Here is a 27,760-nt window from a genome sequence, read left to right as displayed (position 1 = left end):
TAGAGGCCAGAGATGCTGCTAACCATGCTACAATACCCAGGACAGCACCTCACATGACAAAGAATTATCTGGCCTAAAATGTCAACAGTGTCAAGGTTGAAAAATCCTGGTTTGAAGTAAGAAACAGTAAGCAATGAGTCCTAGAAAGAGCAGGAGGCCATTAACGCTCCTGGGAATTGAAGGAGAGGACAGAAAATTGGTGCAGGAGCCCAACTGAGATCTGAAGCCATGGAACAGGGAGCTACCGAATGGAAGTTGTGGTTAAAGAGGGAAGCAGCCATTTTCAGAACAGCACAAAGACGGTGGGGAGGGAGGTGGAATGAATGCCTTTTTTTTTTTTCCTCCTTCAACACTCCAATCTGTTGATAGTGCTTCTCATTGGCCAAAGCAACTAGAATCTGGACAGTAAGCCGTCTATGGGGGTTAGCCTCTTAGGGCAAGAGCAGGACAGAGAGGGGAGGAGAATGGGGCTCAGGGACGAGGGAATGGGAGGAAAGAGCAACTCAGCATGATGTAATTAATGATTTCACATTTCAGTAAGGAGCCGTAAGTACCAAGCGTTATGGACTGAGTGTCTGTGCTTCCCCCAGATGTGTAGGTTGAAACCCCAACTCCCAATGTACTGATATTACTAGGTGACATCTTTGCAAAGTAGTTAGGTTTAGACGAGGACATGAGAGGGGGCAGCCATGATCCGGGACTGGTGAGTTTTTGAGAAAAGGAGGAGGCTAGATCTCTGTCTCTCTCTCTCTCTCTGTCTCTCTCTCTCTCTCTCTCTCTCTCTCTTTCTCTCTCTCTCTCTCTCTCTCTCTCTCTCTCTCCCTCTCTCTCTCTCTCTTTCTGTCTCTCTCTCCCTCTCTCCCTCTCTCTTCTGCCCCACCCTCCATGTGAGGATGCAGCAAGAAGATGGCTTTTGTGAAAGCCACAAAAGCCACAAAGAGAATCCTAACCAGGAGCTGAATCCATTGGCACTTTGAGCTTGAACTTCTCAGACTCCAGAGCTATGAGAAATAGATTTCTGTTGTTTAAGCCACCCATTCATGAGATTTTTCTTATAGCAGCACGAGCAGACTAAGACACCAAGGAAGTAGTGAAACTGGTTAAACCCTGGTCAGGCCAGGAGGCTAATAAGCAATGAATCAAGTATGTAAACCAACTCTGGACTGTAGCCATTGCCCTTCGATGTTCTGTGCAAATGTTCCCCTGTCCTGGAAGCTTGCCACTTAGGCCCTGTCACTCCTAATCCTCACTCCAGTAACTGTCAAGGCCACTAAATCATTTGTTTCACAAAGCCAGTTGTCAACAGCAAATCAGAGCTTCTGAAGAGGACATTAAGTGGCTATAATTCCCATCAAAAGCAAAAGGAATTGATGTATCAGAGAGCCACAAATTCCTTATGGCTCCTGTAGAACTTTAAAATTTTCAGAAATAACTCATCACAGCCTTCATGAACAGGCTGGGGGCTACTGAGGCAGCGTATTTATTCATTTCAGAGGTCACAGAACTTTCTGTCAGATGCCAAAGTCAGACCAAAAGCTCGTCCTCAGCTGTTGGGGGTGAGACTGTCTTCTTCTACATGTGATGGGGTGGGATAATTTATAATAGCAAACGTATGTTCTTTGTGGAATATTTATAGTGGTTTTAAATCTAAGACAGTGGGCCTTCTTACAATAGGATACAGGATACATAGGATCTGACCAATGGTTCTCTTTAGACTTTTAGATAGTATCTCAGGGGTTCAAGAGGAAAAGAGACCTATATGGGCTGAACGATACTAGAAAGCTTTTAAAAGGAAGTAGCCTTTGACTGCATCCTGATTGATGTGTAGAATTTGTAGGGGAGAGGCAAAGTACATTTCCCATGATGCAGAAGAGATGTAACAATTTTGGAATCGCTTCTGTGTACACAACGCTTGGCCGGGCACTCACTATCATGAGAGGCAATGTAGGCTATTGGTTAAAGAGTACAGCCTCTAGAAACTTCTGAGTCTCAAGGCCTAGCTCCACTACTTACTGAATGTGGGGCTTTACACCCTCTGTGACTCAGATGAGATGTGTCTCATCTGTCTAATTGAGGTAGCCACGATTACCACTGTGGCTTCACAGTGAAATGCATTAATACATATTAAATACTTCGTAAGTACTTACTCTGTGTTGACTATTCTTGTTACACACAACAGTCCCATGTTAGCTAAATCTGGGGGATGCAAATACAATGTGACTGCCAAAAGCCTTCTTACAGATGCGGGTTACTGAAGGGAAGAGAGAATAACTATCCTCTTCCACTTAATACAGTTTGGAAAGAGGGAAGGCTAGAAGTGAAACTGAGCTTCACCTGTTCTGATTTCTGCACCTTCCTCTCTCAACCACACCACCTCTTCCTTCTACGTGTTCAACAAATATGTTGAAATATGTTGACTTGCTCCTCTGGTTACAGTGGAGGGACCCAGAATCAAAACGACCTACCATCTCCCATAAAACAGAAGAGTAAACACAGCTTAATTCTATTTTTGCTCCCACCCTCTGGCCGAAACAAGCAATTTCATTTCAGAAAATTGTATTGCTGTTATTACCCACCCCGATGTTTATATGGGGCGTCTCAATCACTCCACAGACAATCGGTTGAGATTCAATACAGGCTCTATTCCTTTCTTCTCTTGAAATGATTTTTCTATTTTAGAGTTGCTTCCATTTCACAAATCTGTCAAATAATAGTAATAACAAAAACAACTACCAGCACTTACTAAACACCCTGTGTGCCAAGCACTTTCCATGCATTATCTCATTTAGTCATTACAACAACACCTTATTATCCCCTTTTGCACAGCTGTCATAGTAAGCATAGAAGAATAAGCTCTTTGTCCAAGATCATACAACGAATCAGTTTAGAAGCTGGAATTTGATCCCGGGTCTGTATAATTCCCTACACTTTTTTTCGTCCCAGTGCACGATGTGCTTCCGAGAATATTCTGTAAACAGAAGATTAAGAATTATGACTGTTAAAGTCATCAGCAAGAAAGACCTGAAACTTCATTTTATTCTATGAAATTATTTCACACGCTAACTCTTCTTTTAAGCCAAAGTTTACGTACAGATGTTGACTTGCTCCTCTGGTTACAATGGAGGGACCCAGATTCAAAACAACCTACCATCTTCCGGAAAACCTTTCTATCTCCCACGCTTATCTCTGATGAGAAACTGAAGCATGCCTTGGTAACAAATATGCCACTCTGGTGAATAATGTGGTTAAGGGGAAAGCCAAGCCTGGGTGGGGCAGGAGAGATACGGGCAATCTCCGTACCTCCCTCTTAATTTTGTTGTAAACATAAAATTGCTGTAAAAGTTGTCTTTAAAAATGCAAAACAATCAATAAAACTGTTCGTCTCCGATGGGCAGATAAGGGACACAGGATGCCTTTGCTTTTAAATTACTCGGATAATTGCTTCAATTCCCCTATAAACTGCAGTAAATAAATTATATAGATGTGTGTGTGTGTGTGTTTGTGTGTGTATCACTATAAAAATATATGACACTGAATAAAATGTTCTGATACTTCCATAATCATGCAACCAGCTCTGATTCTGTTTTAAAATAATGTACTATAGGCTACATGTCCAAAAACATTTCTCATACTTTCTTTCATATCCTATCTATTTTCCGACCAACATTAGCATTATTGGATTGCCTGACTTTGGAACACATGCCTATGGATTGACAGGTTCATGTGTCCAGTAAATAATAGCCATGATCTCTCTACCTAGGTAACTGGTGGTCACGGGGCTGTTCACCAACTTTTTCCAGCACTCCATTTCTGTCACTTCTTATCTTCCCTGTGATGGAAGAGGCCATGTGACTTGCTCTGACTAAGGAGTTGTAAGTAGAAGCATTCACTCCTAGGCCAGAGCGTTCAACTTCTGATATGAGACCTCTGGGGCTTTCTTTCCCTTTGCCAGGTCAACCATGAAATTTCCAGACTATGGTGGCTCTGTCAGTTTGGGGCTTGGAGTTGGTATGAGCCAGAGCTGTGTCCAATATACCACGTGAGAGAGAAACAAACCTTTGTGTATTAAGCCACTGAGGTCTTTTTGCCCCCATAGTGTGGCCTAGTCCATCTTGACTGATGGAGAATATACTATATTTCTTAAAGAAAGCATTTTAAATTAATTAGGTTGCTTTCCAGTATGACAAGATTATGCTATTTAGTTTTACTTCATATATTTTTATCTCTGTTGAAATCAAGAGATCATATAACATTACACTAACAGGAAGTGTTTTCTCATGAGTACAAATAATCATATTCCTTTCTACATTTGAACACATCTAAGCAGTATTCAAATGGTACCCACATTTTATTAGCATTTTACTTGTTTTAAACTGCCTGCTTCAGTTTCCCACCAGAGTAGGGGGAGAAGAGAGGAACACACCCCATATCCTCACCAATCCACAACAAACCCACTCTTAGCTTCCCGCCTATCCCACCCACCCACCCACCCACCCACAGGCCAGGAATTTAAGCTAGTCTCAAGGTAAGACACCTTCCCCTAAATTACCAGGCATGAATCAAAATCTATTGTTTATGCCTTAAGTATCCTCAAGGCTAGGCTTTTGAAACTCAAAGCCTTTTTTTTTCTATTTTTGCAATAACATCAATTCTCCATGGCAATGAACCTCAAAGTCTGGGCTCAAAACACGGAAGGGTCCAGGGGTTATGGGGTAACAGAAAATAACAGGAAAATTAAGACTGCTGTGAATATTTTAAATTATCGTTTTGCCACAAGTATTTTCTGGTTTTGTAGCAACTTGCAATTTTAAGAGCTTCAGCTCACCTTCAAAGCTCTTTATCCCTTCAACTATTCCTGGGGGGAATCCTAAAATGTGTTGTTCCCTTTCCCTGTTAAGTATCAGCTAAGACCCAGGAAGCCTGGAAAGCCACTACAAAATTCGCCTGCATCACTTCCTGCGGCTGCCCAAAGCCATGGCATCAGGTTACCAAGTTAGTGAGGGCTTTTCTGCGTTCTCCAAGTCCCCCCAGGGATTTTAGAGAAGTACCTCTTTTAGCTGGTACTCACTGTTTGACATCTTTGACCAAGAGCCTAATGGGGCTGGTACAGGGGTTGATCTGAGTGACAGATGTGTCCCGGCCCCTTCAATGCCATTCAACTTCTTTTGCTCCAAGCATGTAGCTTCCACCCTTTCCTTCGGTATAGGTGAGTCTTGTCCAGCAGGCTCCTGGGTACTGAAGGCAGAGGCCTCTGGTGAGTCAGCCCCATGCGTCCCCTGAACAGCTATGAATCCTAGGACAGAGACATCTGATGAGATGCTCAAGCTGAGATCCACACTTTCCTCCACCCTCCCCAAAAATTTGATAGCAAAGACTAATTAATATACACATAAATACTAGCATTTGTCATTCCTTCTCCTTACAGGGAGTGGAGGCTCAAAGGCCAGGGCTAAAGAATTTTGTCTCTGTTCATGGATACTTGTCTGGCTACCTGAACCTCTGCTCTGAACTCAGAGACTAAGGGTGGCATACCTGTGACGACAATCCATGCCCTAGAGAGAGAATAGATACCTTCTTCCTCTGTGTTGGGAATGAAGTGGTCTTTTGTACTATAGTCCTTCCATTCTCTTCTCAGATAAATCCCTTGGCAAGTAAAACATTTAAATCTCTCTTTAAAAACCACTGAGACTAAAGGAGGGGGAGCAGAGGAAAACAATGGTGGTGGCACCTGGGAAAGCTGGGGACAGACCTCCATTGCGACCCTCCAGACAATTTATACCCTTATATTAAAGAAAATGTTACAGAGTGTCTGCAGACACACTGCGAAGAAGAAGAGTGCAGCAGGATGTCACTGTCCTGAGGACACAGGCAGAAAAGGACGCCCACCTGGATGGGCTTGCTCCCTTCCCCGTTGCATCTGGGAATGGGGTGGATGACGCGCAGTGGAAGATCCAGGCCGTGGTACATATAACGTGTGCTGGCAGATGTGTCTGGACCAACAGACCCTGGCGCTGAAACAGTTGCAGGGCCACATGTGGAGCGTCGGATTCCCAGCCGGGCGCATGAAAGCAGAGTTCTTTGAAGATGGAGTTCCAGCAGTCAGGAATTGGAGAGCGGCTCAAATCAAGGGGTATATTTATTCTTCAGGGAGAACAGAAGCACAGAAACTTTATTTGGGTGTTCTACAGAGAGAGATATTCTTGAGCTGGTTGATGGTCACTTTGATTCCAAGACTGAACGCAAAGTGGAGAGGGAGAGTTATGGAAAGATTGCAAACAGCATCGGGTGCTCAACCAATAACACCTTGTCTCTCACAGACATTCAATCTGAGGCCAGGGCTGCTGAGGAAGTGGATGTGCAGGGAGCTGTGGTGGTGAGCCCGGAAATGCAGGACTAAAAGGATAAAAAGACTTACTACAGCCTCATCGCAGCCTTCAGTGAACCACAGGTGCCTTCCTCTACCCAGAGGAGGATTTCTAAGGAAGACCAAACTGTCTTCACAGAGTTGTCCCTGTAGTCTAGTTTTATTCTAACAGAAAAAGTAGCTTACTTAAAAAATACATATAAACAAACACGTATGTATGCAAGTGTGTGTGTGCATGTGTGTTCAAATTACCTTTCACAGGCACATAAGTGGGGGAAAACATCTCAGTTCAGTAAAAAGGAAACTGGTTAAAAATGCTTTATGTGTAGAAATTGTTAGAAACAGCAACTCTAACTCTTAGAGCGCAAAATGTAGTGCATAGAAGCAATTACTACAATGGAGATCAGATGTGTTACTTTTAGCAAGTTGTATATGTGTACCAAATGGAAAGGTAGGTTTGACAAGAAGCCTTGTTATTTAAAAAACTGGAAATATTTCAAAGGTTTACCGCTAATAATAATTCATTCCCCCCTTTTAATTCTGAGGTAGAAGATTACAACAGCTGAATTTCAAAATATTAGCCTCCCTGTATACAAAAGACAAAGATATTTCTGTTCTAAAAGAGTGCAAAATTGTGAAAGGAAGCTTATTTGAGTCTTGATCAATCAAGTATCTATTAATTAAGAAACTTGTTAATCATTGTGGCACCCTCAGTAAGCAGTTGCCTTATCAAAAATAAACAGGTGCACTGCTATAACAGGTGAAATAGAAATGGGGTTAACATCTTAACATTCTTAAAACAGTTCTAATCCTGCTAGTTGTTATCATCACAGGTTTTATAGCTGCCTTTCTAACTCCTTCTTAGCACAGTTTGAGAATATATGTTAATTGCTATTTACTATTAATAAAAAGGTTTACTAAAATCAGTTTATAAGACCTAGAAGAGCCTTAATATATGCTATGTTCCTCTGAAATGGATATGAGAAATGTAAATTTTATATCAACATTATTTAACCTGGTTCAATTCTAATGGGATATCATGTTAATTTCACATTGTGATTAATAAAAATGGTTTCTTTTTAAAAAAATTAAAATTAAAAAAAACAACCACTGAGCTTGATACATTAAGACAATCAAATGTTTCTCTCTGGTAGGCTGAAAAATGACACACAAATATAGCCATACCCTCATTCCCAGAACCTTTAAAAAGGGCAAAGGGGACTTTGCACTGTGATTAAATTAAGAATCTTAAGATGGGGAGGTAATTCTGGATTATCCAGTGGGCCTGATGTGATGCAAGTGTCTTTATAAAAGGATGCAGGAGGAATCAGTCAGAGGGGAAGGCAAGGTGAGGATGGAAGCAGAGACTGGCATGATGTGTCCATAAGCCAAGGAATGCCAACATCTCCCTGAAGCTGGAAGGGAAAAGGAAAGGATTCCCCTTGGAGTCTCCGGGAGAAATCAGCCTTACTGACACCTTGATTTTACCTCTGTACGACTCATTTCAGACTTTTGTCTTCCAGAACAGTAAGACTGTCAAAACACTAAGTTTGTAGGATTTTGTTACAGCAGCAATGGTTGAAGAATTAGTGGAATAGCAGTGTTAACTTATACCTGCAATTTTATCACATAGTTCTGGAGATGTAGAAGCAATAGGAGATTGAGAGAACCTAAAAGCTGCATTTCTTATCAAGGAGATGTTTGGGATTTGCTTGCTCATTTGTGCATGAATGGTAAGCTTCTCACCACACAGTAGATGCACACTACACCTAGAATCAGTAGACCACTTCGAACCCCATTTGCCATTTGGTAACGGAATGATTCGGGGCAACCAACTTAATCTTTGTAAAACAGGGGAGCTCATTAGCTACCTATAAAAGATATTGTAAGAATTCAATGAGATAATGTAAGTGAAAGGATTTGATATCCCATAAAGATCTTTACCTGTACAAGATATTCTTACAGACAAAAATATGGCATGGAATGTATAAAAGATTCCAATCATTTGCATGGGCTTGTTGTTTGGATTTCAGATAAATGGGAGTTTACTGAAATCTGCCTCCGGTTTTCTTTTAAGGAGCTCAGATGTCATCAAAAGCTTTGGACTCCATCTGTAAGGTTCCTTCCGGCTCTGTCATTCTATAATTCTAAGTGTCAGCCTGAACGGTGCTATGATTGCGCCATTAATTCCCTCATGGCAGATAGATAGGGACCAAAAGCTCAAGACGCTAGAGTTGATCAAGAATGAAGGATGGTGTGGGCCAGTGTACAGACTTCTGAGTGAGAGCATTTTATTCATGCATTCTTTATTCATTTGTTCATTACACATATAATCTCTGGGTGAATACAGAAATTACAATGTACAGATCCTGGTTTCAGAGTGCTAGAGTGTGGCCCCATGAAAGTCTTAGAATTGAAAGCTAATTCAATTGCTAATTAAATTCAAAATTTTCAAGTGGTATTAATGAATAGCCTATATATTTTGTCCAAATGAGATTGTAAATAAAAAATAATGGGAACAACACAAAGAGGTTTCACATAATTTACAGTTTTGAGGAGGGAAATATATGGATTTTAAAATGTCCCTGACGCATATAAAGTATTTGGATTTGTTTCTGAAAACTAGTAAACTGAAAAATTATTAGGCCAATCAATAGTTACATATGTAAAAATGCAGGTGCTTTTATAATCAGTGTGAGATTTCTTGGTACAAACTGAAGTAACATCTAATTTCTACTTTAACTCTTTATCATCTGGAGAAAAATATATCTGTGCCCCATCAGCTTTTAAATGGAAATCCATAAATGCAGCAAATCAGATTAATAGTTGTCATCCTTTTGACTTGATCACTCATTCAGAAACTCAGATGTGACCCACAGCTAACATCACACTCAATGGTGAAAAACTGAAAGCTTTTATGCTAAGGTGAGGAATAAGATAAGGACACCCACTCTCACTACTTTTATTCATCATAGCATTGGAAGTCCTAGTCAGAGCAATTAGGCAAGGAAAAGAAATAAAAGGCATCCAAATTGGGAAGAAAAAAATAAAACTACTTGCAGATTACTTGATTTTATATACAGAAAACCCTACAGACTCCACTAAAAAACTATTAGAAATACTAAACAAATACGGTAAAGTTTTGGGATACAAAAATCAACAGAGAAGAATCTGTTACATTTCTCTATCCAAGGACAAACTATCCAAAAGAGAAATGAAGAAAACAATCCCACTTATACTTACATCAAAAAGAATAACATACTAGGAATAAAGTTAAAGGAAATGAAACACTTATACACTGAAAACAAGATATTGTTGAAAGAAATTGAAGAAAACACAAACAAATAGAAAGACAGGCCATGTTCATGGATTGGAAGAATTAACATTGTTAAAATGTCCATACTACCTAAAGCAATCTACAGATTCAGTGCAATCTCCATCCCAATGGCAGTTTTCACAGAAACAGAATAATCCTAAAATTTATATGGAACCACAAAAACCCCAAATAACCAAAGCAATACTGAGAAAAAGGAACAAGGCTAGAGGTATCACACTCTCCAATTTCAAACTATACTACAAAACTATAGCAATCAAAACAGTATGGTATCGACAAAAAACAAACAAACAAACAAAAATAAAACAGACACACAGACCAATGGAACAGAATAAAGTAACCAAGAATACACAATACAGAAAGAATAGTCTCTTCAATAAATGAAGCTGGGAAAACTAGATCACTGTCTTATACCATACACAAAATTTAAGTCAAAATGGATTAAAGACTTGAATGTAAGACCTGAAACAATAAAATACATAGAAGAAAAGATAGGTACTAAAATTTCTGGACATCAGTCACAATGGTGTTTTTGTGAATTTGACTCCAAAGGCAAGGGACACAAAACAAAAATAAATGGTACAACATCGAACTAAGTAACTTCTGCATAGCAAAGGAAACCATCAAAACAAAAAGCCAACCAACTGAATGGGCCACCAATGTGCATTCAAGAGGAATATTTGAAATTCCTTTGCAAAACATTCATTTTCATGGATTTCCTTTCTGTGCTTTTTTTTTTTCTTTTGCATTTGAGAAGTAAGCTTAGAGGCAAAAATAATACAAACCGCATTTCCTAAGTCAGACAAACCAAAGGTAGATTTTCATCATCCCTGCAATGTGTCAATTTGCCTTTATAGGTTAAGATAAATTTGACAGTACACAGGGAAATTTGAAAACCATAGTTATGCTTGACATGGAAATATAATTCTATAATTCTTTTGAATTTAGTAAATAAGATTTACAGCTTAATATGGCTTTTGGAGTAAAGGTGAAGTTGCAGCACTCACATTCAGCTGGGCAGCTGAAAGGATCTGGCTAATTTTCCGTATGTGCTCCGACAGACAAATGGTACAGATGACAGGGGAAAGAAGAAGACTTCTTGTAGCAGGTTGCATTTTTCAAAAAAGGCCATGTTAATATTTCCAGACCCACACATTTATGTAGAACTTGCTACTTGCCCATCAAGATGTAGAGTCTATTTTTCTTCTCCTTGGACCTGGGCAATGCTTTGTGACTACCTGGAATAAAGGAATGTAGAGAAAGTGATAATGTGTGACTTCCAAGGTTAGGTCATAAAACTAAAAAAAAAAAAAAAAAAAAAAAGCTTCCATCTGGCTCTCTCTTGGGATACTCACCTTTGGAACTCAGCCACCATATTGTGGGGGGTATAAGCAGCTACATAGAAGGTCCACATGTAGCATGTTCCAGCCATAGCACTATGGTGGTCCCAGCTGACAGCCAGTATTAACCACCAGACACATGAATGAGTGACACTTCAGTTGATTCTACCCTTCAATGTTCTAGTCACCCTACCTGATGCCAAGTAGCACGAGATAAAATGTCCCCACCACACCCCATCCAAATTACAAACCTGTGAGAAAAATAAATATTGTCATTGTCTTAAGCTACTGCTTTGGGGTGGCTTGTTCTACAGCAACTGGAATACTTGTCAAGTGTCTTAATTCTGTTTTATTTTCTGTCAAGAGTTTAAGTTTCTTTTCACAAGGAAAACATTTTTTTAAAAAATTTTTATTGGGGAATATTGGGGAACAGTGTTTTTCCAGGACGCATCAGCTCCAAGTCAAGTCGTTTTTATTTTTTCAATCTAGTTGTGGAGGGTGCAGCTCACTGGCCCATGTGGGAATTGAACTGGCAACATTAGTGTTATGAGCACTGTGCTCTAACTAACTGAGCCAACCGGCCACCCCACAAGGAAAACAATTTAATAATCATTTAGCAATGATTTCATCTACAATGATTCATACATTCTGGTATCTGACTCCCAAAATAACTGCCCTGTATCCAGTATGCATTTGGTCACTGTTTGACCAACATTGTATGAGAGCTATGCCTGTTCAACTAGGGCAATGCAAATTCATTCTTTAAAAATTATAAAATACATACTCACGAAAATTCAAACTTTATAGATATTTAATACAAAATGAAAAGTCCCACTTCGTTGCCTAACTTCCCCTCAATTTCCCATCTTTCTAAGGTAACCATACCAACTCCAGTGTGTATCCTTTCAGAGACTCTTGTCTGCTTCTCTACACCTTTATATATACACATCCTAAGTACATATCTTAGATGTTTTCTACTATAGATCATGAGTTTATTTTCAGTATGTTGTTAAAGTAAGTCTCTTGATGATAATTACGATCAAGATTTGATGATGATGATTGCCATTTTTTGAGCTCTTACTATGTGCCAGGCACTGCAGAACATGGGTAGCTTGAAATTTCCTAATGTAGGAATATTTATGCAACAGAAATTAGAAAATACTGAAAATCAGGCTACCAGCAAGGATAATGTTTCTCTTTGCTTATTGATAAATCTCTGGAACCCAGGACAGTGTCTAGCACGTGGCAGGCACTCAATAAATATTTGTTGAATGAATGAATAAATACATGTTCTAATCACAGGCTCAAATAATATTCCTATTGATACATTTCTGAAATAATGTGACTTACAATTTTATGAGCAAGCAAGCTTCCAAAATGCAATTCTAGTTATTTTTTCTTTTCAGATGTTTCTTTATTTAGATAATTAGATTCCTTTCTCTGTGGGTCACTAGAGTCAATGACATGGCTCAGGTACTCAATTCACATGTTGAGTGAATGGAAGCACAGTTCCCCAGTGGTCAACTGGTCATTGTAAAATAAATTTAAAACTTGTAACTAAAAAGTATCATCCTTTATTCCCTGGCCTCTTTTATCATCTTTTGTCATAGTCACATATTTTTTCAGGGTGACTGAATGAAGAAAAACAAAACATACAGAAGTACACATGTACTATGGGTATATGTATGTGCATGAGCCCACATGTAGGTCTTTTTGGAGGACTCTACATACATAATAAATAATGTCTTCCTGAAATAGAAGTGATGGGTTTGGGGGAGATGGGGAACAAACTGTGAATAATAAAATACAAAAAGTATAGCAATCCAGTCTTTGTTGTCTGACAGAGGAAGAAAATACTTGTAAGATGGTTGCCTCCAAATTTAAACATTACCCAGATAAAGTTAAGCAACTTATACACTTTAGGCCTAAAGAAGCCAAGGCAATGGTAACGACAGGGTGGAGGACAAAGGAAGTCCTGAAGAGCAAAACTATGGACATTATTTAACCATCATAATCTGCTCCAGGTTTCAGGTCACTGACAATAATTCTGATATGTAGAATGATAGACATACACATGGCACTTCCCTCTGCTAATCTTTTTGATTAACCTTCTCCTAGGCTCCAAGAAGTTCTTTTGGGTCAGACTGGATATGAAGAAGATGAAGGATAGTGGTATTAGTTGACTCACCAATTATTCTTTAAAGCTGGTCCCTTTCAATGGTGAGCTAACAAATGGGCATTTAGTTTAATCTTTTTTTTTTCACATTCCAGGAAATGTTAGCAATGTTTATCTGTTTGTATGAAATGTTTCATACAAACAGGAAATGTTACCTGTTTGTATGAAAAAACTTTAAATAGAGTGTTATAAATAATGGTATGGCTTATTATGAGAGTTCTACATTACCACTGGAAAGTAGTTATTCTTGTGACTCCTTGCTTCTGTGACATATCAGCAATTTCCACCACTGAAAATGCAGTCATGCTGGTAGCATTTCCAAAATCAAAAGAACGGGAAAAATGCAAAGAAGCCAGGAGAAGTTCTTGTATTCCCCCAGTAGAAATCAGAGAGAATGAAATGAAGGGAATGTCTAAGAAAATTTCTAGTATTCCAAAGCTGTTTTAGGTCATCAAAATAAATTAACTTATGAAAGAATCTTAAATGAAAGAGTAGAAGGATCAAAGCAGGGCACATTGCAAAAGTCCAAGGATGAGTCAATATTAGAAAAACCTACTAGTATAATTCATTAAATTATAAATCAAAAGAGAAAAACAGCTTTCTCCTCTTTCTCATTCTATCTCCCTTCCTGAACAGTTCAGCCCAAAGCCATTAGCTAGGTCCAAGAAGTGCGGGTGTGTTGGAACTTGATTGGTATGAAAAGGGAATACACAGGGAGAGGGCAGGGTAGTAGAAGGAAGATTGATTTTTATGCAAGAGTTTGATCACATAGGTAACTATCTTAAAGAAAATAGAAGTCCGTTCTCTTACTGTCAGAGAATGGAGTTACAAGTGTGGAAAGGGAGAAAACTAGAATAAACGTATGGAGTTGGATTGGAGTAAAAATATCACTATAAATTTATTGTTTTCTATATATGGATGGATGGATAAACAGGTAGACAAACAAATAATTTAGAAAATCACAGACATAAATGTGTGTATATACTCATACACATAAACATATATATATATATTCTCTAGCTAAGTCAACTGAGAGGGGCTGGGAAACAGTGACACCCAAAGAGCAGTGGGTATTCTGTGGAGATAAAATCTTGGCATCTAAATATCATTCTCCAATAAGAGAAACCAGGCTTCTTTGAAAAATGTCTGGTTCTAGGGCTGGGGAAGGCAGAGTAGAGATGAAATTGGAGCATCTTCTTGCAACAGAGGGTAAGGAAATGCTCTAAGAATGAAGCGGACATACCAAAAAAACATAGTAGCAGTTTGATGGTGTTCCCACTGGTCAAATGTGGGATAAGTTGACATCAAAATGTGTAATTTTAGTAATGGATCATAACATGGAAAATTAAATATGAAAACATGGGCTCATACTGATATAAATAAATGTTTGTTGAAGAATGAGATATTTATACCCTTTCAAAATAACTCCACAAAATAAAATTATTTAAAAGGGAAAAGAATAACTATACAGGAGAGAAACCTGATATAAAATACCTTTATCAAGTGATCACAGTGAACATCACCAGTAATGAGACAAATTAATATTATATACCACTTGTGAGATACAATGAGAACAATACAGTTATCCTTTCTGTGATATTTCTGGCCAAGATGCCAGAAATGGTCAATAATTTACAACAAAGGAGCCAGGAATACACAATGTGGAAAAGACAGTCTCTTCAATAAATGGTGTTGGAAAAACTGGACAACAACATGCAAAAGAATGAAACTGGACCACTTATACTGTACACAAAAATTAACTCAAAATGGATAGAAGACTTGAAACCATAACAATCCTAGAAGAAAACATAAGCAATAAGCTCCTTGACATTAGTCTTGGAGATGATTTTTTTGAATTTGACATCAAAAGCAAAGGTAACAAAAGCAAAAATAAACAAGTGGGACTGCATCAAACTTAAAAGCTTCTGCACAATAAAGCATCAACAAAAGGAAAATGCACCCTATTGAAGGGAGAATATATTTGCAAATCATGTATCCGATAAGGGGTTAATATCCAAACCATATGAAGAACACACAAAACTCAACAGCAAAAACAAAACAATCAATTTTAAAAATGAGCAGAAGATCTGAGTACACATTTTTCTAAGGAAGACATACAGATGGCCAACAGGTACATAAAAAGATACTCAACATCACTCATCATCAGGGAAATGCAAATCAAAACCACAATGAGATATCATCTCACACCCGTTAGAATGGCTATTATCAAAAAGGTAAGAAATAACAAGTATTGGCACAATGTGGAAAAAGAGAACCTTCGTGCTCTATTAGTGGGAATGTAAATTGGTGCAACCATTATGGAAAACAATATGGAGGTTCCTCAAAAAATTAAAAATAGACTACCATATGATCCAGCAACTCCACTTCTGGGTATTCATCTGAAGAAAATAAAAAGATATCTGCACGCCCATGTTCACTGCACCATTATTTATAATAATCAAGATATGGAAAAAACTTAAGTTTCCATCAATGGATGAATGGATGAAGAAAATGTGACTTTATACACACACAGACACACACACACACACACACACACACACTGAGATATTTAGCCATAGAAAAGAAAGAAAATCTTGCCATTTGCAAAAACATGGATGGACCTTGAGGGCATTATGCTAAGTGAAATAAGTCAGAAAGATAAATGCCAAATGATCTCATTTATATGTGAAATCTGTAAAAACCAACCAATCAACCAACCAACCATACAAACAAAAAAACCAAGGTCATAGATACAGAGAACTGGTTGCTGGGGACTTGGGGTAGGCAATATGTGTGAAAGGTGTTCAAAAGGTACAAACTTCCCATTATAAAATAAATGAGTCATGGGGATTTAATGTACAGCATCATCACTATAGTTAATACTGTATTGCATATTTGAAAGTTTCTAAGAGAGTAAATCTTTTAAAAGTTCTCATCACACACAAAAATATTTTTTGTAACTATGTATGGTAATGAATATTAACTAGACTTACTATGGTGACCATTTTGCAATGTATGCAAATATCAAATTATGTTGTGCCCCTGAAACTAATATAATGTTATATGCCAACTATACCTCAGTAAAGTTTTCAAAACACAGAGGCACACACACAGAGTTAACACTCACATAAACAGATGCTAAAAGATATTTGATAAAATTGAGCATTTACTGTTGATTTGTAAATTGTGAAAATATCTCAATAAATAGTTATTTCCTATATATATATGTATATATATGTAGATATTTATATATATTTGGTCTGATATATATCTTAAACCAAAAGTATGCTTAATAATGAAACATTAAGGTATTCCTATTAAAGTCAGTAACAAAACAAGAATGCCCATTACTACCACTATTATTTAGCATTGTTCTGGAATTTCTAGCTAATACCGTAAGTCAAAAAAAGAGATAAGATTCAAAATTACTTAAAAAACTATTCAAATGATAATAAATGTTTAGCAAGCTTACCAGTTAAATAACACATACACAAAAAACAACTTTTCTACAAATCAAGAACAATCTGACAGAAGGCCCAATCCAGAACACATTCAAGTTGTAATGAAATACGAAACTAAAAACCAAGTAAACTGGGAAAAACATTTGGGATATTTTTGCACTAAAATAATTACTACAAGCCATTAAGAAAAATAAAAATAAAAATGCCCTAATAGAAAAATGAGCAACAGATACGAAAAGTTCCCAAAAGGAAGAAATTAAAATGGCAATAGAGAAATGTAAAAAATTTTCAATCTCACTAGTTATTAAAATGCAAAATAAAACAATGAAATACCATTTATTTTTGTTCTTCAAACTGTGAAAGTTTTTTTTTTTTTAACGATAATGGGGGCAAGTATGTAGAGAAATTGGTAACACACACACATTAGCACAATTTTCCTACAGGACAATATGACAAATATGCAAATAAACTAAAAAACTTTAAATAGTCTTTCTTCTTTACCCAGTAATTTCACTTCTAGGAATTTACCGAAGCAAAAGTGTATATAAACCTTAGATTCATAGATGTTTATTAAAGCATTGATTATAATGACAAAAAGAAAATGAAAGCAACCAACCTAAATGGCCACTAGGGGAGTGCTTGAATAAACTACAAAATTTTGATATGATTAAATATTATGTAGCTAATAAGATGTTGTATGAAACATGTTCACAAAAGATAGTTCAATGTCATTGCAATGTGCTACTGAGAATACATATGCATTCTTATGGTAAACGATTGTATTAAATACACTCAAAGACCTTGCCATTAAAGTGAGGTCCATGGATCAGCAGCACTGACATCACTTGGGAGCTTGATAAAAATGCAGGTTGTTGCTTCCACCCCTAGACCTAATGAATCAGAACCGGCATTTTCCCAAGATCCCCATGTGATTCACATGTACATTAAAGAGTGAGAAGCAGACGTAGAAGATGCCCTTGTACTCCCTACTTCTCCATTCATTGTAGGTTTTCAGAATCTCCTTTTGCTACTCCTCCTCCACCGACTCTTGCATGATCTACTAACTATCTATTTAATAATAACTCATTAAAGGTAGAAGACCTGAGAGTGATTTGTGATAGAATGGGTATAATGAGCTTCCAAATTAATGTCATCTGATAAATAGTTATATTCCTTATAGGTGGGAGTTTGGGGTTGGGGGAGGAGTCCCACTGAAATCCAAATGGGTGCGAATGTAGTCTCGTATACTCTTCTTGGACTCACTGAATCAGAAAATACCAAATGCTCTCACCTTCTTATATGATTCTCATTCATTAGTCCTATACTCTAGGCAACATTTTCCGGCTGCCTATCCACTGTTTAGGGCTGACTACCTGCTGAAGGAAAAATGGCATTCTGCCTTCTGAGTAGCACATGCACATTCATTAGTCCAATCCTCCAGCACAGTCCTATTCTTGTACAGACTTAAACATCCAGCTTTCAACAGCTGATAGTCCAGAACTTCAACCAAACAAATGGTGGAAAAAGAACCAGACCTCATGTATAAGACAAGAACCAGAGCAGTTAATGACAGCAGGATGTTAAAAATGGGAAAACCAGGCCTCACTTCTTTGGCAGCTTCATCTTCTTCCAGTTCCCAACTCACAATTAATACTGTATGCTCTGGAACAACCAACTGCTTTCAATATTCTCACAGACTCCATTCTTTCTATGCTGTTCCTGCTACCTCAGTCTGGAATGCTCTTAGAGTGCTCACTGCCTGGATAACCTCTGCTCATCTGTTAAGATTCAGCTCAGGATGCATCTGCTCCTCCAGGCAGCCTTCCTTCCAGCGCCAGGCTGCGACGTGTGCCTCTCCATTCCCTAGCACACTGCTCTAACCTCCATGGAAGCGCCCTACACCTGTGCCATCCAATAGAAACATGACGGGAGCCACAAAAGTTTAAATTTTCTAGTAGCACAGTTTTTAAAAATGAAAAAGTGGGTTAAATTCATTTTAATTATGTAGTTTATTTAACCCAGCATACTGAGAATGTTATTTAAACAGGTAATCAATACCATATTAAAATTATGGATTAGATATTTTACAGTCTTTTATCATATCAAGTCCCTATAATCCATTGTGTAGTTTACATTTAGAGTGCCTCTCAATTCAGACTGGCCACATTTCAAGGGCTCAGTAGCCACATGTGGCTAGTAGTGGTTGTATTAGACGGTCCAGTGTTAAGCTGAAATAATCTGCTTATGGATTTGCCTTCCCTACTAGAAGGTAAGCTACTCAAGGGCTAGGTCAATGTTTTACTTGTAGTATCATCAGTGTTGCATCAGTATCTGGCACATATTGAGCACTCAGTAAATGTTTGCTAAACTGAATTGACCGGAAGGTATTTTGAGAGAAGGTGGCATTTTAGCAGGTGCTCAAGTGAAGAGCAGCTTATGTGTACTAGTAATAATTATGATGATGGGAAAAATAGCTAACATTTTTGTCTTGGATTATGTTCCACGCTCTTTCAATGTATGATCTTCTTTAGTTCTCACAACAACCCCAAATACTCTTGTACCGTTATTACCTCCACTTTAGGGACAAAGAAACTTGCCCCAAATCATACAGCTACTAAATGCAAGAGCCAGGACTTACTAAAATAGTTATAGAAAAACAAGGTAAATGATAATCAAACATGCTCCCCCACAATAAACAAAAAGTTGAAAATAAACTATATTCATATATGTTATACACCTACTCCAATAGGTAAGCCTTCTCCCGAACCTCCTTTACCATCCCCACCAGGATTTTTCTGGGGCTTTATGATCTGCTGAGTTCTGCCTTGTGCAGGATATACCTCTTTCCAAATTTTTGAACCAGCCCTTCTTTACTTGAAATTTACTCTTTCACACTTGCCTTCTGAGTTGCTTGCATTTCACTGGTCTTATCAAAATAGCAGAACTTTTCACAAACCACTCCAGTGAATCAAGTCACCTTTCTCAGAGCCTAATCTTCTCCCAGTATCTGGAGAAAGAGTAGGACATATATCTTTCCTCCATCTGCCCCCAGAGGACCCCTCAGTCTCACTCAGATGTCCTGTGGGGAAGTGAGCAATCACTGCTGACTTGTACTTTTGTTTAAAGGAACGAGGCTAATTGTGCTTCACAAAAACGATGCAGATTGTTTTTGCTTTGTTTTGTTATTTTGTGTACAAAATTTCCATTATCTCTAAACCTCAGGAACCAGCACCACATCTGGCAAAGGAAATAAAGCTGGAAACATAAGAAAAGAATGGATTAGGAGAAGACTTGAAAACAGGCAACTGCATTTGGATTTGATGTGGTGGGAAATAAAGATCCCTGGAGGGTTTCTGAGCATAGCAGTAATGTGATGAAAACAGTGATTGAGGAAGACGAAATACAAGCGGGACAAATTGAAGGGAGGGGCTAGAATCAGAGAGGAGACAGTCATCTAGGCCTGGGGAGGCAGAGAGAACAAGGGAGAAAATAAGAGTATTAGGAAAGGGACCCTTGATTCTGTATAAATTAATTAACATATGCCCATCCTGAAGTCACTTTACTACCAAGTTACTACCAGTTTTTTATGCTCTCACTCTATTTGGGAAGGCAAAAATAAACCCATGAGGAGCTGAATATTTTCATTAAAATGATAAAATTTCATCTCTGTGAATATAATGGTTTAACTGTAAGTATACCCTGCTGAGCGAATGAGCTTTATCATGAGCATGTGGAATAGTTCTTGGTGCAGAAATAGAGCACAGAAAAATTTACATTATGCCCTTATTTACAGAATAAACAAGCACAATGAAAACAAAATACTTTTTTATAGCAGCCTCATGTTGATGAAGCCCATATGACAGAATAGAAATGGCTGTCCCCAAAGTGGCAGTCCCAGCCCGAGAGAGACTCTAACTCATTGCCCTATGGGATTCTAAAAGAACCCTATCCATGTCAGGTTCTATAGTGGCAGGAGGTATAATTTGACTCTCAGGTGGACCAACAACATTTGTCAAAGCTCTACACCTTGAGCCATAGTAATCAAAACAGCATGGTACTGGCACAAAAAATCGACACGTAGATTAATGGAACAGAATAGAGAGCCCAGAAATAAACTCACACCTATAATGGTCAATTAATCTAAGACAAAAGAGGCAAGAATATACAATGGAGTAAAGACAGTCTCTTCAACAAATGGTTTGGGGAAAAAATGAAACTGGATCACTTCCTTACACCATATACAAAAATAAACTCAAAATGGATTCATGACTTAAATGTAACACATGAAACCATAAAACTCCTAGGAGAAACTATAGGCAGTAAATTCTGTGATATCACTCTTAGCAATATATGTATTTGGATATGTCTTCTTGGGCAAAAGAAGCAAAATAAAAAATGAACAAATGGTGCTACATCAAACTAAAGAGATTTTGCATAGCAAAGGAAACCAAAAACATAATGAAAAAGACAACATACTGAATGGGAGAAGATGTTTGCCAATGATATGTCCAATAAGGTGTTAAATAAGGAACTCATATAACTCAACACCAAAACAAACAAACAGACAACCCAATTCAAAAATGAGCAGAGGACCTGAACAGACATTTCTCCAAAGAGGACATTCAGATGGCCAATAGACATATGAAAAGATGTTCAGCATCATTAGTTATGAGGGATATGAAAATCCAAACCACAATGAGATATCACCTCATACCTGTCATGATGGCTATCATCAATAAAACAACAAACAATTAAGTGTTGGCGAAGATGTGGAGAAAAGGGAACTTTTCTGCCCTGTTGGTAGGATTGCAAATTGGTGCAACCACTATGGAAAACAGTATTAAAAATAGAACTACTTTATGACCAAACAAACCCACTTCTGGGTATTTATCCAAAGAAATCCAAAACACAAATTTGAAAAGATATGTGCACACTATGCTCGTGGCAGACTTATTTACAATAGCTGAGATATGGAAGGAACCTAAGTGTCCATTGATAGACAAATGGATAAAGGCGAGGTGGTACATACATACAATGAACTATTACTTGGCAATGAAATAAATGAAATCCTGCCATTTGCGGCAACGTAGATGGACCAACAGGGTACTGTGGCAAGTGAAATAAGTCAGACGGAGAAAGACAAATACCGTATGATCTCACTTATATGTGGAATCTATAAAACAAAATAGACAAACAAACAAAACAGAAACAAACTCATAGATACAGAGAACAGACTGATAGTTGATAGATTGTAGGGAGGTTAGGAGGATGGGTGTAAAAGGTGAAGGGATTAAGAAGTATAAACTGCCAGTTATAAAAACAGTCACAGGGATGTAGAGTACAGCATAGAGAATATAGTGAACAACATCATAATAAGTATATATGGTATTAGGTAGGTACTAGACTTACCGAGGGATCACTTTATAAGGTATATAAATGTCTAATCACTATGCTGTACACTTGAAACTAATATAACATTCTATGTCAACTGTAATTGAAAAATAAAAACAAATTTTTTAAAAAGAAGCAATCTGATAGTTCATCAACAGGAAAATGGATATACATACAGTGATCTGTTCATGAATAATTACACCACATAGCAGTTAAAATGAATTGACCAGCTCTATGTTCTGAAATCTAATGCTAAATTCAGAAAAAACAAGTTGCAAAATGATATGTACAGTGCGCTTCCATTTATTTAAACATTTAAAACATACAAAATGACAGTACCTATTGTTGAAAGATACATGTGTATACAGAAGTAAGAAAGCATACAAGTTCAAGACACTGTTTATCTCTGGGGTAGGAGGAAGAGAAATGGGATTAAAGAGGAATCCAAAAAGAACTTAAATAGGTCTGAAGGAACTTGTCAGAATATTAGGATTGCCTAGAACTCAATAGTGGCACAGAGAGTTTTGTTATTAGGTTCTCCTTATTTATTACTTGTTTAGTAAAAAAAAAAAAAAATTGTTAAGTTACAAGTACTCACCTGAGACCAGATGGCTAATTGGCAGGTAATCTGGAAGAAATCCAGGGCAGGATATTGACTAAATCCCAATCTTGTCTTCTTTTCACATGGTTCCCAGTTCATGAGCTGTTTGCAAATAAAGGATTTGCATCATTTTAGTCTTAATCTTAGTAATTTATTTTTACCTGAGAGATATTGTTCCCCAAAGTGCATGAAGGCAACATCTGCTCTGGCCAGATACAGCACAAAGCACTCTTGCTCTGTCAGGCTGAGCTGTTGCTTCAGTTTGTTACTTGGCTCTGTTTTCCACCCTCGCCCACTCAAAATGCTGAGCCACTGAAAGGTCAGTAGAGAGAGAGAGATGATCTAAACATGCAAAAAGTATAATGAGGGAGAAGGAGAGAGAGAGGGAGGGAAAGGGAAAGGGAGAGAGAGAAGGAGGGAGAAGAAAAGGGAAGGAGAGGGAGTGAGAGACAGAGGGAGGGAGAGTAACATGCGGAGACCCTCCGCTTCACATACAGGAGCTCTAAGAAAGCAGTATTCGTATGCCAATGGAGGTGAGGATGGCTCACTAAAAATCAGAATCCTTTCCTTGGAGCTCCTAGCACCCAAGAACACCTGCCTTAAGGCTTCTGTGTGTCCTCCCTCACCTCAGTTATTGCTAATTCTGCCATGTCCCTCAACCCTCAGAAAGCAAAAGTGGAGATGGACTTGAAAATAATACTGGGTTCTAGAGAGGGAGAATCAGCTTTGCATGAGGAAACAGACAAACTCACAGGACATGATCAAATTAAAGTCAAACTGCTGAGAAACCATAAAACAATCATGGGGTGTACTTTAGATGTGTATAACTTGAAACAGTAGCATTCTTATAACCTTTAAGCACAAATGCACAGTCGAGCCAGCAGGAAGGAGTTCTTACCATTGTCTAGTCTATCTTATGACAGAAACAAGACAATACTTTGTCAACGACTGGAGAACCTTCGGCAGAGAGATTTATTGTATGCGTACTTTGGAAAAGTTCAGGACAGTGGTTTTTTATCCTTGTCTCCTTTCTTCTTCAAGTTACATAAGAGGCTCTTCTTTTTCTTCTCTAAGCAAAACTTCCAGGTCAGCTTCAGTTTTTCAGGTGGGCGAGCCAAAGCAATCTGCTGTTGGAATAGCACTGACAGAAAAAGATAATCCTTGTGGTAGAGGGCCTGGAACAGATCATTCCCTGGAGTCAAATAGTAAACTATACGTTATTATACCTTTTAGATACTTCTCACCCTAAAATGCCTACCAGTAATATGAACTATAAACATATTTTTTTAGTACTGCTGAAGAAAACTCAGCTCTGTGACAGAATACCTTTCGTTGCATCGAGAGCAAATGCAGCAATAACAAACATTGAGCACTCACTCTTCTAAATGCTTTACCTCATTTAGTCTCACCACCTTCTCGGGAAGGTACTCTTGCTAGCCTCATTTTACAGCTAAGAAAACGGAGACACAGGAAGGTTAAGTAATATATATCAGGTCCCCCAAAGAAGCCATAGAGCCAGGATTTGGACCTAGCGAGTGGGCTTTCATGCCCACCCTGTCCAGGAGGTGGTAATGAGAATAAGTGGATACAGCTTTTGAGATGACAGCACAAGTTATGTTAGGAGCATGGGCCCTCGCTTCAGCTACAGGGGCTCTAAGAAGGCAGTATTCATATGCCAATGGAGGTGAGGATGGCTCACTAAAAATCACAATCCTTTCCTTGGAGCTCCTAGCACCCGAGAACACCTGCCTTAAGGCCTCTGTGTGCCCTCCCTCACCTCAGTTATTGCTAATTCTGCCATGTCCCTCAACCTTCAGAGAGCAAAAGTGGAGATGGACTTGAAAATAATATTGGATAAAAATTGGAAGGCTTAAACTTGAGTTTGGTATTGCTAACTAAATGGATTCATTTTCTTCATCTGTGAAATGAGAAAAAATGAGGATGGTGAAAATCAAACCAGATAGAGGCCCAGAGAGCTGTGATTGTGCACATTGTGGGCACATGAGATTTTCTTTGTTCTGTAAATCAAAGCAGCCCGTTACAGCAATGTGCTGTAACCATCTATGCAAGATGTATATGTGGATGCCTAAGAGCCTTCCTCTGTAGTAGTATTAACTCTGGTCAAGTGGTTTTGCCTCCCCTTACCCACTCTATAAGAGGAGGGGTATCAGTCACCAAACTCTCTTCCAACATTGATATTGTGTGATTCGTTTTGTCCCAGATCTAGGAGAACGGAATTGGGGTTTCTAAATGGTAGTTTGGGTACTTCCGGGCCACCTTATTCCCCACGGTACCCGTTCATAGGATCCTATCAATCACACCGGACCCCAGAAGAAATCTAACAGCCCAGAGATATAATTACAGTCATTCTAATTGTCCCCAAGTTCAAGTGTTAGAGAAAAGAGAGTTGGATTCTCTCCCAAAGCAGGTGGATAGCTGGTTGAGCAGACATCCTGCTCGAAGCGGGGGTGGTAGCATTCCAACACTTTTTTCTGTGTAATGACAAACACATGAGGAATGCGAGACAGGATGACCTTTGAGGGAGCTTCCAGCCTTGTGATCTCATGTGACTGCTTCACTGATAAGTATCACTTGAAAACGAGGTCAGGTATGACCAGCAATGGCAGGCTGAGAGCCAGCGCCAGGGGCTTTACAGGCGCCCTGCCTCTCTGTGTGGCTCTTTACAAAGACAGACATGTCAGATGTGGCAGCTGTAAGTTGAGGGAGTGACTGGAGTGGGGTCCTGGAGCAGCTGTGTGCCAGCAGAAGGCTCTGCCAGGCCCTCCACAATAGGGCTGACCCCATTCCCAGGGAAGCCAGTCCCCCGGGCATGTGGCGGAGAACGACACGTCCATTCTCAAAGGAAAGGGCATGATTAGTCACTGTGATCACAGTCTGCTGCACAGACCCTCCCCCAGCTATCCCATCCCCTGGCTTCTGACAGGCTGAAGCAGATGACAGGAAAATCACTTAGTGCAACACATAGCCTGGCCAGCGGCTTTAAGATACATCATGATGCCCGTGGCCGGAACGGTTACAATGAGAGGAGCACGGGTGGCCTCCTGAATCACTGCGCAGTGGACACCTGTAAATGATTCATTCTGTGTCTCTAGCAGGCCATGCTCGTTCCTGCCCGGGGCCTCTGCACTGGCTGCTTGCTGCCAATAATGCTTGGCCCTTGGGTCGCTCACAGCGGGCTCCTTTCTGCAGTACAAATTTCATTTCAAATATCACTTTCTCAGGCCTTCCACACACATACCCTGCCATGACTTTCTAACACAACATTCCGTTTTAGATTTCATATAGAACCTCTCAGGATCTGCCATGATTCTGTTCATTTGTTTCTATTGTTTATTGTCTATGTTCCCTTTAGAATGTTAATAAGAGCCGACATCACTGTGGTCTTCTCTCATCTATTCCCAGCATCTAGAAAAATACCTGGCAGATAAAGGATTGATAAATATTAGCAAAATTAATTCGTTAATGAGTTGATTCATTCTGTCTAGGACAGGTGTGTACGAGCACAAAGAGGGTTCCCCTCTGTGGTCTGCGGCAGCGGTGAGATCTCAAAGCTTCAGGGAGGCTTTCATAGATACTTTTTATCATCTCACCATTTCATGAGCCATTCCCTGTCCTCTCCCCCATTAAAGGTCTGAGAATCACTCTCTGATCCATAGGGATTGGCTTCTGACATCCATATTTATACGACATAGTTTTTTCACTTAGGAATGGATTTGGTTGCAAGTTAACAACACTAACAATGACCCATCGCAGTGCACTGTGAGTTCAACAAATAAGTTATTTTTCTCAAGAAAGAATACATCAGGAGGTGTGCAATCCAATGTCAGTGTGGCAGATCATCCATAGAGGGAGCTTAGCTTTCTCCTTTGTACCCTCTGTTCCACGCACAAAACTTGCATCTGGTACTTTTCACACCATGGGCACAAAATGGCTGCTGCACCACCAGGCCTCATGTTTGATTTCCAGAGAAGAAGGGTAATGCAAAGGGAGAAAGAGCCATGCCAGGTAAATCTGTTGTTTCTTTGTATTGGGAAAACAAAAGCTTTCCCAGCATCCATAGCCAGCCACCTTCGGTTACATCTCCTACATTAGTACTTGGTCACATGGCCACCCCTACACCAATTACTGACAAAGGGAAATCAGATTACTGTAACTGGTGTAACTGTCAAAATTCATCCTCTGAGGCTGGAGAAAGGAGCTATTTTCCTTGAGACCAAGGGATTGCCACACTCTCTCAACAAACATGTGTCATAACTAAAAGGACTAGAGTAGATATTTGACCCAAAATTAGACCTGAGACTTATAGAAACTGAGAGTTAAAGGCGGATCCCTTGAACTGTCATGCTTTTAAACTCTCCTAATGTTTGGTTGTGCAAATTGTTTAAATCCTATCATATGCTTAAATATCTTCACAATGTATTCTCTTTTTTCTTAAGCTAGCTCAAGATACATTGTTATTTAAAACAGGAGGGTCTTTATTATCAGCGCATCTAACTACCAACATGCTACATAGCCAATCAGGCTGTGCTGCATGGGTGCTGTAGGCTGTCAGACGACCATTCACACCTCCCTCAGGAACGATCCTTTGTACCGAACACTGGGCTCCTCCTGATGTGACCCAAACACTTAGACATTATGTCATCAGCCCAACAACCTCCTCCCTCTTCCTCTTCACCTTCACACAGTATTTGCTGAGGTCCCAAGTGTACAGAGAACTCTGTTGGGTACTTAAAGGGGGGTTGTACAATACCCCTCACACTAACTAGTGGAGGAATGGAACTGCTGAGATGTCACATCACAAATCTATGACAAAGGCCAAAAACATATCATGTCTTCTGATTAGCCCAGTACTGTTTTTCTTTTTTAAGCCACCTGATTATTCAGGCCAAACACACACACACACACATAGTGCCATCTATACCCCTACAATCAAGAAAGATCCTAATGAATGAAAAGCTTGGCCAGCCCACCTCAGTATTCCATCCCTTCTAATAGCCATAAGGAGTATTTTGTGGGAGGTTAAAAGGATTGTCACTGAAGTATTATTCTATAGGGATACATCTCTGCAGATC

General features: G+C 39.0%; 1 protein-coding gene and 1 pseudogene across 1 annotated transcript in view; one reads left to right on the top strand and one right to left on the bottom strand.

Moving 5' to 3' along the window:
* The first annotated feature begins 5,755 nt into the window (after positions 1 to 5,755).
* LOC117031519 (enolase-phosphatase E1-like) lies at positions 5,756 to 6,517 on the top strand (annotated as a pseudogene).
* A 3,457-nt stretch (positions 6,518 to 9,974) lies between these two features.
* LOC117031518 (uncharacterized) overlaps positions 9,975 to 27,760 on the bottom strand; it is a 102,353-nt gene continuing 84,567 nt past the window's right edge. The window contains exons 4-6 of the mRNA XM_033122014.1: positions 23,655 to 23,859; positions 22,665 to 22,769; positions 9,975 to 10,936 (exon numbers count right to left, since the gene is read on the bottom strand). Coding sequence (XP_032977905.1) covers positions 23,666 to 23,859 — 194 coding nt within the window. The 3' untranslated portion in view covers positions 9,975 to 10,936; positions 22,665 to 22,769; positions 23,655 to 23,665. The remainder of the gene's footprint in view (positions 10,937 to 22,664; positions 22,770 to 23,654; positions 23,860 to 27,760) is intronic.

Source organism: Rhinolophus ferrumequinum, chromosome 12, assembly GCF_004115265.2.
Source record: "Rhinolophus ferrumequinum isolate MPI-CBG mRhiFer1 chromosome 12, mRhiFer1_v1.p, whole genome shotgun sequence".
Lineage (NCBI taxonomy): Eukaryota > Metazoa > Chordata > Mammalia > Chiroptera > Rhinolophidae > Rhinolophus > Rhinolophus ferrumequinum.
The sequence above is the reverse complement of the archived record's forward strand: the minus strand, read 5'-3'. Positions and strand labels throughout refer to the sequence as shown.